General features: G+C 52.6%; 1 protein-coding gene across 1 annotated transcript; it reads right to left on the bottom strand.

Moving 5' to 3' along the window:
- Nucleotides 1–8,251: 8,251 nt before the first annotated feature.
- GADD45G (growth arrest and DNA damage inducible gamma) lies at nucleotides 8,252–9,813 on the bottom strand. Its single transcript, XM_059926271.1, has 4 exons — nucleotides 9,654–9,813; nucleotides 9,291–9,392; nucleotides 8,949–9,162; nucleotides 8,252–8,862 (listed from the first exon to the last, which is right to left on the bottom strand). The coding sequence occupies exons 1-4, from the start codon at nucleotides 9,704–9,706 to the stop codon at nucleotides 8,752–8,754; spliced, it is 480 nt and encodes a 159-aa protein (XP_059782254.1). The 5' UTR covers nucleotides 9,707–9,813; the 3' UTR covers nucleotides 8,252–8,751.
- Between the last annotated feature and the right edge of the window lie 2,536 nt (nucleotides 9,814–12,349).

Genomic DNA, 12,349 nt, shown 5'->3' with positions numbered 1-12,349 from the left:
GCCTCAGCGTGGGCCCTTCCGTGCAGGCCCGTGTCGGGTGCGCTGCTGTCTGATTTAGGCACAGTCGCAGACCCTGCTTTGGCAAATGACAGGGGAGAGGAGGGTCAGGTATGCTGGGCTCGAGGCCAGGTGTTCTCAGGGGAGGTGGTCAGCCCAGAGCACCTGGGGAGGGGCTTCTAGCACAGGTGCGATGCAGGGGGTGGGGCACTGCTGGGGACAGGGCCCCAAAGCAGGAGGGAGAGGGAAGAAACACCGACCTCTCCCCCCGACCCTCCGGTTGGCCAAGTCCAAGGAGAAGCCCTGGGGCCGAGCCTGGGCCATGCCCTCCTCCAGGCACCGACCAGAGGGGGCCCAGGGAGCCTGTGCTGGAGAGCGCCGAGCACAACTGCACCTCGACTAGATTCCAGATTTTAGCTTATTGTACTAGTTGATAGTTTTAGTACTCAAACCTAAATCATTGTATGAAATTACCTTATTTTTTCCCACCAAAAAGGGAAGAACAGTGAGTTCACAGAGGCCTGGATTAGAACTGAAACCCCTTCCTCGCTGCACCCGGAGGCGCACCCCCAGCCCCGGCTGACTCCCAGTGTGTGAGGGTCTCTCGGCCCCCGCTGAACGGTTCCTCTTTGCACAATCTGATGGCCTCCCCATCACTGAACCCACTCACTGTCTAACAGATGCTCAGACCGCCCAGATGTTTCAGATACAGGATCCATCTTTCAGAAATGTGAAGTCATACTCTCTATGGGGGAACACCTGAGGGGAGCTGGGTCAGGATGGAGGTGCAGGGAAGTCAAGTTCCGGGGCTTTGCTTGGTGGAGGGGGGGGTGGCAGGGTCTGGCCGGGGAAGGCTATGGGGAGGTGGGGGGTGCTGATACCACATCTGCAAGGCTGGAGGGCGCAAAGCCTGGCACCCTCGGGTACCAGTAAATTGTCCGTGTGGACCACAACACACCCTCATGGCAACTTGCTGAATAACCATACACTGAGCTGAGGAGGGGATGTGGCTGCTGTGGAATTTATCTAAGCGATTTTTGGTGTTTGTAAACATCCTTTAAAGAAGACTTTTCTTAGCAAAGAACAGCAGCGCACACCAACTAAAAGTTTACGGACGATTACATTTTGTACTTTCATGTTGTTCTTCCCTCCAAGTGGGTTATATCATTTAAATACACCTCCGAGGGACTCACTAGCTCAAACCTGACTCAGAAACAGGAGTCCAAGCTACTCTCCAAGAGGGCACCCCGGGACCACCGTCCCAGGAATCACACTCCCGTATTTAATGAAGGCCCGTGGCACCAGTGAAGCAACAGAATGCAGCAGGGATGGCACCACGCCTATGTAGGATGCTCAGGGGGAGGCCGCAGAGGGAGGGAGAGCCGCTCAGACATCCTGGCACCTTGGCCAAGTCCAGTCTTTCACCAGGCCCTCCAGGTACCATCTCAGGCAGCACCAGGTGGAGCGAAAGGACTGCAGAGCCCAAGCCAGCCAATCATGAGAGACAGTTTGGGGATGGTTTGTTCTGCAGGAAAACTGAGACAATTGCCAAAGTCCTCAAGCTGCTGAGGGACCCCTGGCCCCACCTTCCCTTCAACACTTGCTGCTGCCAGGTCTCCCCAGGCCCTAGGAGTGTCAGACACACTGGAACCTTGAGAAGCCATCCTGCCCCTCCAGGAACACCCCGCACCCAGGTCAGTCCTCAGTGGCTGACTGCCGTTCCCGTCCCCACGAGGCTACATCCTGCTTCTACGCAGGATGTGCTGCGGTTTCCTGCTTTCTGCAGAAGAGAGCCGAGACCCTCCCACTGTGTAGTCCCTGTTCAAACTTCCACTGCCTGCTCCCTGCTCCACCTCCTCCATCCTTCTTGAAGTGAGTGCGTCTCACTGTTTGTCTTCCTATTGATTTTTTAAAAATTGGTGTTGCTTCTTATAAAGTTTAACATCTTCAAATTGTCTAGGATCTATATTCCATTACCAGATGGGCACTCGGCAAATGTGCTTGGTGATCATGGTGATCAAATGATGATGATGATGATGAAAGATCAACTCCTACCCCAGCTCCTACGACAGACACCAAACCAACGTTCCTGCTTAAATGGTTCTACTTCTCCCTCTCTCATTAAGCATTCAAAGTGCAGGTGTTATAGACTACATGGCAGGATATAAGGATGATGTGTGTACATCCCCCAAAGAACACAGCATCCTTCCACCCAGTGAGCCAGTAGAGTGAGCCTGTCCCAAGTACCATGATGGAGTCAAGGTATTTCAGGTGAAATCCTCTCCCTCTCTGTGAGGAACACTCAGGCTTGTAAACAGATCTCCATAATATGTAAGAGGAGCCTTGAGAGGGTAGAGGAGGGGGCCCATGAAGAAGTGGGAGGAGATGCGCCTGACGTTTGGAGCAGGGCAGGGCAGTGAAGCAACAGGAATCTGTTGGTCCCAACAGTCTCCAGGGAAGGGGGTAACATGATGACACCGGTGTCATGAGAAGGTAATTGACTGCCAGCAATGTGGGAGGTGGGGATGACAACAGGGGGGCAGACAGGCAGCTCAAGGCCAGCACAGAGGGGCTGGAGAGTCTAGATCTGAGAAGAGGAGGCCCTGCACCAAAGGTGTGGAGGAGAGAGACATGTATGGAGGAGAGGGACAGGTGGGGAGGAGAGGGGACAGGTGTGGAGGGGAGGGACGGGGGGAGGGAGGAAAAGGTGGGGAGGGAGGGACAGGTGGGGAGGGAGGGACAGGTAGGGAGATAAAGAGATGTTTCTGCAGCAGGAAGGGCAGGTCCAACTACAGGGGCACTGCTGGCGGCTGGTCACCAGAGAGGGAGCAAACAAGGTCTAGCCCAGGCCTCAGCCCATCTGCCAGGCTGTCACGGGGGCTGAGAGGTGCAATAGTCCTCTTGTCCTGGAATAGGCTGCCGGAATTGGGTTGACAGCTTCTTCTCCAACAGCATAATCAGGATTGGTGCAGGGCAGGGGCTTCTGCTTGGGCAGAGGAGTCCCTGATGGCCAAGGCTGGGTGGCCCAGCAAAGGCACAGGGCTTCACCCCCGGCCCACATTTCCCTCTGGCTTCCTCAGCTGCACCTGGGTGGGTAGTGTTTTCTCTGCAGTGTTCTCTGTGCTTTTGGAGAAGCTGGGGGCCCAGGGGCCTGGAGGCCACATGGAGGGAGAGTGGCTGGTAGTCCTGGCCCTGACTGCATGGGGACCGGGAGCATGGGCTCTGAGGCTGTCCAGCAGGACCACAAACCCCCGGCTAGCCAAGCTGAGCATCCGATGACTATGGGCCAGCCACCCGATCCCTGGGCTTTATCTCATCATTGTTTTGGGCCCACAGAATCAGAACTTGAGTGATTTGCAGAAATCCAAGGACAGAAAATGAATGCACAATGGTTTTTAATGGGTCTCCCGATAGCTGTGCCTAATCCACCCTCAGTGTCTTCCTTCCTGGAATTTTAGCATCGAATTCCTCTCCATGCAAAGAGTTCCAGGAATCACTTTGCTGCTGTGAATCACTCTAGGGAACTTTGATCTTGCTGAGAAAGAGGATGCTTTCTCCAGTCTGTTTCTTTTCTTTCCATTTTGCTATGTATTGCTGTATTAATGTTGCTGCTTACAATTCTATTCACCTGTACTTTATCATAATAAAAATCCAACAAATTTGAAATCATCCTCCAGAATTATTCCCACTCAGGGAAGACATGATGTAAGTAAGTGTCACCTAGGCCACCATGACAAAGTTGGGGGATAACTGCAGAGACCACAAAAAAAGCTGAATCACTTCAACCACCAAGCTGCATAACCAAAGAGCTTGCAAACTTCAACCCAAAGCAAACCCCAAACACTGAAGAAAAAGAATCATGAAAACCGGCAGCAAATCCCACCTCCCCTTGAGGTGACAAAGGAAAACCACATCAGTCACTTGGTATGAGATACAGAAATGCTCAGCGGTTATAGGATTAGAGCCCACTTGGAGGGAAAAAAGCTTCTGCATCTTTTGAACAATGTCCCCATGACTGATTTTACTGTCTCCACTGAGGTTTTCAGACCACAAGAAACATGCTTTCCTGTATTTCACTGATCTGCAGTCCCCACATCCAGAAGCTGGAGAGAGACAAATGTATCTATTCTGTGCAACAGGAAGCCACAGCAGCAATAAGAAAGAGAACTTGGCTTTGACCAAAATATTACATTACCAGACAATTAGGCCAGGTTCCAAATGTCATGGGCAGGTAGACCCCACGTTCTGATCACGTTCTACCAGCCGCCCTGGAAGCAGCCCCAAGGTGCCAGACGGCCCTTGGCCAGCCTTGAAAACAAGGATCCAATGGGTGTGGGACACAGCTGGACGCCCCCCTCCCCTACCCAAACACTCACCGGCAACAAGCCACTCAGGCCTGCAAGAACCGGTCAGGAGTCCACACCTAGAACTGTGCTCCAAACAGTAATTGCCAACTGAATGAATGAAGGAACCAATAAACAAATGAGTGAGGGAATGAATGAATGAGCAGCCCATCTCCCACCCCCAAACCCAGTAGCCGAGGGCCGTGCCCACCTCCCCACCATGAGGTGGAGAAGCAGCAGCCCCTCCCAGGCGCAGCTCACAGAGGCTCTAAAGGTCTTTGCTGCCTGTTGGGCTGGAATCATGCAGCCCTGGGGGTGTTCCCAGCAGCTTCCAGCAGGAAATCCACCTCTTGGAATCCAGACTCTTGCAAGCAGCCCTCGCCCCTCACCGATGACTGCTGGCCACACCCTCCCCGCCGCCTGGAAGAGAGAACACCAGGAGCTCTTCATGTGCACACCTTATCTGCCGACAGAAGAGAAGTATCTCCTGGAAGATAAAGAAGGAAAGTTTGAGCTAGACTTAAAAACAAGGCTGCTTCCAAAGACCAAGTATAACTTTGCCCTAGAACAGAAATTGAAGGCACCTCATGGGTCCAGGCATCCCCCCGTCTCCAGCTGGTCTCTCCACACAGGATCACACCTCACTGCCCCAGTTAGGCTGCCAAGTGTCTTCTCAGTGGCTGGGGAAGGACAGTTGCCTTTTGACCTCTGGGGGGACACACCCCATGAGGAGTGCACGGGCTGATAGCTTGGAAAAACCAACAGAAAAGCTCAAGAACTCTGAAAAGAAGGGAAAGTAAATATCGGCTCCCTGAACTGACCTCACAGCCTTGCTTTGTTTGCCGACATCCTTGCTTTGCGTCCGAAAAACTCTATCGCTGTTTTTCAAATGGCTCTCTGAGCCTCGAGAGCAATACCCATTGTGCCACTGAGGCTAATGTTTTCATTAAATGTATAATACATAGAATTACAGCCTTTAGGGCTTCCCTGGTGGCGCAGTGGTTGAGAATCTGCCTGCCAATGCAGGGGACATGGGTTCGAGCCCTGATCTGGGAAGATCCCACATGCCACGGAGCAACTAGGCCCGTGAGCCATAACTACTGAGCATGCGCATCTGGAGCCTGTGCTCTGCAACAAGAGAGGCCGCGACAGTGAGAGGCCCGCGCACCGCGATGAAGAGTGGCCCCCGCTCGCCGCAACTAGAGAAAGCCCTCGCACAGAAACGAAGACCCAACACAGCCATAAATAAACAAATAAATAAATAAAAGAATGAATGGTAAATTTAAATTAAAAAAAAAGAATTACAGCCTTTAAAATTAAAACAAATCTCGGCAATCATTTTGTCCTCTTGTCTTACCAAAGAGAGAATGGAAGCCCCAGCTCCTTGTGTGTACGAGGGTCGCCTGATCCCCAGAGCTGCTCCCTCTTTCATTTCTGTATTCGTTTCATCTTTACAACAGCATTTCTGCCAGTGCAATTTTTTATAGCCATGATCAGATGCAGACAATTTTATCTGAACTAAAAGATGAGCGTGATTGACACTCATTGCCCTGGGGTGGGTACAGCCTTGCTTCGGGCCTGCAAATAGCTGGCATCTGTCTTGCTTGGTGAGGCCTGTGGGGTAAATAGGACTCCCTAACCAGTGTGTGCTGTCACTCCTGTGCTGGAGCCCGCTGCAGCGCTGAAGACCCTGGCCTCCAAGGTCACTGAGTGACATGGGGGCATGCAACAGAATGTCAAGGAAAAGAAGCAGGAGACAACAAAATGCAGGGGAAGATGAGCTTCTTAAAAAATGTTGCATGTGGTTTTGTATATTGCATAGTATGTACCCCTCAGAGATGTAGAAAAGGCGAGAAGGAAATACACCAAAATGTGGAGATGGCCCATTACAGTGCTTTTTTCTTTCCTTTTTTTGTGTTTTACAAGTTTTCTGCAATGAATACATAAAACTTTTATAAACGTATAAAGTTATGAAAGTAAGTCTTCCTTCCCAGATGTGTGGCACAGCAGGTAGTGTTGGGCCCTGGAACCAGAGAGCCTGGTCCAAATCCACTAGTCCACTTGATTTCTATGATCTTTAGCAAACTCCTTCATCATAAGTACAGTATTACTGTCATTAACATTCATCCAGTGCTTTCTAGATGCAGGGCATTGTGCTAAACAGTCTGCATGGATCACCTCACCGTGCATGCAATAGTTAGTTTATCTAAGCATTACCACTTAGAGTTGTTGGAAGTATGAATACGATAATGTGTTTATAAGTACTGTGCATTTTATTACCTATCCTATGGAGTATTTCATTTTAATAGCATTAAATGCTTGTTCACACCTCCCACAAAAAAATTAAGCACAAGCTTTGCGGCTGGCACTATGTCCAAGCATGCATTTTTTTTCCCCTGTAAATTTTCCCAGTCCCTGGGGCTCCAACAGGTGCCCTTACTGTAAATTCTAGTCCGAGAAAGCCAAGTTTCTTAAGGTCTGCCAAGTGACTATTCTACAAGGTTCAGTGGGCCAGCAGGAGGGTCTGCCGCCTGCTCTATGCAATGCTCTGCTACATTTACTCATTGAAGGGTACATTTTAAAGTAATTATGCCCCATTTGTGTTTACTATAGCATGCTGTGGCAAATGGTCATTAGGCCAGAATGCAGACTGCTGTAGAGACCCACAAAACTCAAGGTTTTGAGCAGCCGTAGGTGAAATAGGATTGAAACTTGGGCACAAACACAGCTGAATTATTTCACTGGGCCTCTGTCAAGGGGGATTTTAAGAGCTGATGAATGTGAAACAAGATGTTTTCCTTACAGTAGAAATAATTAAGTTTGTACAGTCCTGTTCTGTTAATTCTTTCACGATTTGGAGAGAACTTAAAAAGTGGCACCCAACAAGGTGAATCAGCTACTTGGGACTGCTGAAAAATCAGTAGAATTTTCTTCTTAGAAAAACAGCACACTACCCTTCCTTTGCCTAGAAGGCTCAATGAACCCCTGGGCAGCTTGCTAACAGCAGTCTAGCCCCTTGTATATTTCCCCTGCCAAAAGTAGTGTAGTCAGGCACCAGCGTGAAATCAAAACATCGGTCTAATAAAAAAGATTGATTCACTCAGTACATTCCCCCCTAGATCCTCCTTAAGGAACGTCTTTGCCAAAAAAGATTTCAATTATTTTTCTCCTATAAGTCTTTCAAAGCTGCTGTGAATAGCAGCAGTCCTCATAACTCTGATGTGGGCAGAGAACACTCAGAATAGTAGATAGCAGATGCCGGCCCCACTCAGAATTGCTCACACTTATTTGTGTAGATGCTGCCTTCCCATTTTTGCTCAGATCTTCTAAGTTCTATCACAGCCATGACAAAATGATGACTCACACTTAAATGCAGTCATCATGTCATATGCGATATTAATACCTTGGTGACATTGCTGTAAGTGCCATTCCTGTAAGAGGAAAAGGTTCCTGAGAGCAGTCTGCCACCAGCCTCAGGGACCACAAAGGGCAGCGCCTGCAGAAGGCAAAGCTTATTGTGCGGGAAGGCGCTGCCTGCATCCTGCAAGCTGTTCCGATAAGCAGCTGTTGGAGAGGAGGGGGCAGAGGAGAGAGAGGGGCAGGGGAGGAAAAGGCCTCTGTTATCAGGTTGGATGGCCAGCTGCTGCACTGATGTCTTATCCCAAGTATGCTCCTGTCTTGCGAGTTTAAAAATTTTCCTAAAGGGAGAGAAATAGGAGCAGGGCTCAAGTTCTGCCCTAACACCCAGCTGGCGTCCCCTCCCCCACTTCCAGCACCCCAGGAGCCTGTAATTCAGCTCCAACAGGAAGATGGAACAAGTGCCATCGAGTTCCGTGAATTTCAGAAGTCAACAGCCCTGCAAACCACCTCCCCGCAGACAAAGATCCCCTGCCTTCAATAAAGAGAATAAGTTTGTTTCAGTAAGTTTATTGCAAAACTCAAAGCTGCAGCAGCATAATCCTTTAGAAAATGAAGCATCACCCTTGTCCGTTTTGAAACAGCAGTGCATACTGCTAAATCCGTCAGAGCTCCTGTAACTGTTGTACAAGTCCAGGCCGCCTGGCCTTGCCTTTCTCCTCCTTTCTGCCGGGAGTACAGGCTGCTGAGTCACTCCTGCCCGGCCAGTCCGTCCTTCTCGGCCGCGCGGCCAAGGTCCCGCCTCCGGCCTTCCTGGGCGAGCAGCCGCTCCCCACACTTGTAGAGTCCTGGGCTGGGGCCAGCCTGCCCCTGCCGCCGCCGGGTCCCTCCTCCGGAGGGAGCCGCACCTCCTCGCCGCTCTCCACGCGCCCCCGCCTGCCAGTCTCCACGCCGCACTCCGGCGCCCTCGGAGGGCGCATCCACAGAGCCAGCCCCGCGCTAGGCGCCCCGGGGCGTCACCACGTCGATCAGACCAAGGATCCCCGCGGGGCTGTCACTCGGGGAGGGTGATATTGGGCACCCAGTCGTTGACGCTGCGACTCTCCTCGCAGAACAGGCTGAGTTTCTCCAAGGCGGGGTCCTTCCATGCGTCCTCGTTGGGGTTCTGCGGGGAGAGCGCAGAGGTCAGCCTGGCTGGCCACTGGCCGATGACGGGGGCGGGGACGACATCGGGACGGAGGCGACACTCACCGAAATGAGGATGCAGTGCAGGTCCCCCGGCGCACCCGCCTCGTCGCCGGTACCGACGATCGCCGCCAGCCTCTGCACGTCGCCCACGCGCACGATGTCTATGTCGTTCTCACAGCAGAACGCCTGTATCAAAGTGAAGTGGATCTGCAGAGCGATGTCGCCCTCGTCCTCCTCGTCGGCGGCCAGCACGCAGAAGGTCACGTTGTCGGGGTCCCTGCGCGGGCGAGGAGGAGGTGGTGAGGTCGGGTCGGGGAGCCCGGGGTGTCCCCCGCCGCCATCTCCCCGGTCTCCCTGCCGCTCCTCCCGCCCCGGTCGCCTTGCCCTGGCCGCGTCTATACTCACACGTTCAGAACTTTGGCGGACTCGTAGACGCCGGCGGTGAGGCAACCCTGGCGTTGCGCAGACAGCAGCAGCTCGTGCAGCGCTTTCCCGGCGCCCTGCATCCTGCGGATGAGCCAGCGCCGTGAGCGGGGACTAGCAGGAGGGTGCGCCGGGATCCTCAGGCCCGGGGACGCACCCCCAGCGCCCCAGTCCGGCGCGCCAGTTCAGTGCCGTACCCCCGGCCCAGCCGGCACACTCGCGCCCGGCTCCCACCCAGCGGGTTCCCACCCCAGCGGGCCCGAAGACTGACGCCCAACCAGCCGCGGCCAGGGCAGGATAAGGATCCCCGAGCCCAAAGACGTCCGACGCTCGGCGCCGAGCTACCTGGCCGTGCTTTCGGGAACCGTGTCCTGGCCGCGAACTTCTTCCAGAGTCATGTTGCGATTGGCGAGCAGCAAATTATCCACAGGAGGAGAGGGCGGAGCGGACGCGAGCGAAGACAAGAAGTTCTACTGCCCAAACCGGCGCGCCTACCACCAGCTAGTTAGACTCGGCGCCGCCGCGCGCCCTTATATAGGCTGGGCCCTTGGCACGGCCAGCTGGCGCGAGCCTGCGCGCCCATTGGCCCGCGCCCGCTTTCTGATGCAAATGAGGCGGCGGCCGGAGGCTCGTGCCAGAAGGCCACGTGGGGAGGGGTGCGGGGGATGACAATGCCTCAAATCTGCCGCTTTTGTCGGGGTGTTACCAGGCAGACTGGAGCCTGCAGATTTCATCTCGCCTTTTTGTTTTTCTTAAGTCCTTAAAAGGAAAAAGTTTTAAAAAAAGAAAAGAAAAAAAAAACCTTGCTGACTAATAATAGTACGCTGCAATTTGTGAAACGCACCTTTGGGGAATCTAATGAATTTTTTTTTTTTTTGCATTTATTTTTGTTGCTACCTTTCTATTTTTTCTTTACTTTAAATTTGGAGTTTATGAGACCACTGCTTTTAAACCGGAACTTAAAGTAAAAACACGCAGCGCTGGCTTTAAGCTTGCAAAAGGCCCGAGTGCAGCCCCCACCAGCTGACACTAGGGCCCAGAGCGCGAGGTTCTCCTAGCACAAACAAGGCCCCTACCCGGGCGCGCTGGAAGGTCCTAGCCAACCTCCCCGCCCGCTGCAGAGCGCTGCGGGGCGCCCGGGCGCGCGAGCAGATTGCGGCCGGCGCACGCGGCTCGTTTGCATTTCTATGGAGGGTGCATAATAGCGGAGATCTGGCGTGTGGCGGTTTGTAGGAGGGACAATCGAGGCTTTCTCTTCATAGCGACACTCTCCACCTGCCGCTGGGTGGGGTAGGGGGGGCCCGCCGCGCGTGGAGGTCGCCAGGCTGCTCGGCGCGTGGGGGTCGCGGCCGCGTGCCGCTCCTGTGCCCCTCGATGCGCGCCCCCTACACGGGCCCTGCTGAACGTTTGCATGTAATTCCGACCACTCAGTCCTAGCACAAGTGCGGAAAAGCCGTGGGAGTTGGAAGGAACACCTGGCTGCTGCACCGTCTTCACAGCCGGGTGCGCTCCGCCCGGACCTCTAGGCTCCAGGCCCCAAGAGCTTGGGGAACGCGGCTCGGAATCCCTTTCCCGGGGCGCCATCTACAGGCCGGCCGGAAAGACCCTGACCATCTGCCTCCTCCACACTTTCATTGACCTCTAGGGACTTGGCCTCCGGCCCTCTGGTCAGGAACGGCCCTGGTAGGGTCGGCTGAGCCCGGTCCAAGCTGCACATTAATGAAGGCAGAGTAAGGACTGCAAAACCCACTCAGGGAGGAGGTGGGGACGAAAGGAGACTCCAACCCAGTACTGACGGAGGAAGAGCCCATAATTCTTAGTCTATTTCGAAATGTTTTATTGACTTAAATATGCATATATTAAAAGCTTGTATTCCAGTAATAGAAGAATAAAACTAAACGAGAGCTTGAGAGCGTTTAATAGACATTGCTTGGCTGTGACCATTAAGGACCTATAAGCCTGCACCTTCAGACGGTTCACTCACTGAGCTGATCACTTTTGGTGTCTGCATCTCTCTGCGCTACATTGAAACGCGCGGTGGGGTGCATTCCATTGCACCTCCCCCCTTTTCTAGGTGAGGCCTTTGAGACTGGACAGGACAGTTGGCGGGCGGAGCGGGTTGATTCGCTGGGAGCCCAGACTGCAAGACAGAGGAAATAACAGGTAAGGAAAACAGCCGAGTGCTCTGGCATCTTGCGCCCCCCGGTGGCCAGCTGTCAGAGGACAGCCGCAAAAGCAGGCCCCTTCCTAGATGCCAAGAATTGGGTGTTTGCTCACCTAACATCCCTGAAATCCGAGGTGTCCTTTTTTTGGAGGGGGGGGTGAATATAGCTGATTTACAATGTTGTGTTACTTTCTGCTGTACAGCACAGTGAATCAGTTATACATATACATACATCCACTCTTTTTTAGACTCTTCCCATAGAGGTCATTACAGAGTATTGAGTTCCCTGTGCTATATATACAGTAGGTCCTTACTAGTTATCTATTTTATAAATATATAATAGTGGGTATATGTCAATCCCAATCTCCAGTTTATCCGTCCCCCCCTTTCCCCTGGTAACCATAAGATTGTTTTCTAATCACAGGAGCCAGGCAGCATCATGTGGCATTTATTTGCTACCGTTTCCTTTCTTTCTTTGTTGGTGGTATATAAAATAACGGTGTGCCTTGATTGGATAAAATGTATTTATTTTTAAATGGTTGAGACTTAGGTATTGCTCTTTTTAAAGTGTTAAACATTTCTTAGAACGTGTTACTTCCAGGTCCGTGGGAAATGTTGCAAAAATGAGACTTATCTGACATCTTAGCGCTTACCCTCCCCCCTCCCCATTTAAACACTAGAAATCTCCCCACACACCAGCCTCAGCCCCTTCTCCCAGAGGAAGGCCACTGAGGAGGGGGGACAGGAGACAGCATTTCCAGTTGGCACTGAGCCAGCCTGGAGGAAGAGGGCTGATTGACAACCCCCTGAGGCTATTCAACTTCACTCACATTTTTAAGGTATTCAGTTTCAGGAAAACTGCCTTTCTGACATAGGA

Source organism: Balaenoptera ricei, chromosome 6 (assembly GCF_028023285.1).
Source record: "Balaenoptera ricei isolate mBalRic1 chromosome 6, mBalRic1.hap2, whole genome shotgun sequence".
Lineage (NCBI taxonomy): Eukaryota > Metazoa > Chordata > Mammalia > Artiodactyla > Balaenopteridae > Balaenoptera > Balaenoptera ricei.
This window is presented reverse-complemented; position numbering and strand designations above follow the sequence as displayed.

Excerpts from the sequence above, each read along its gene's own strand:
- GADD45G (XM_059926271.1), bottom strand. The coding sequence starts at position 9,706 with ATGACTCTGGAAGAAGTTCGCGGCCAGGACACGGTTCCCGAAAGCACG. Across the intron at positions 9,393-9,653 it reads GTTCCCGAAAGCACGGCCAG|GATGCAGGGCGCCGGGAAAG; the intron begins GTAGCTCGGCGC and ends GCTCATCCGCAG. Across the intron at positions 9,163-9,290 it reads TCCGCCAAAGTTCTGAACGT|GGACCCCGACAACGTGACCT; the intron begins GTGAGTATAGAC and ends TCGCCCGCGCAG.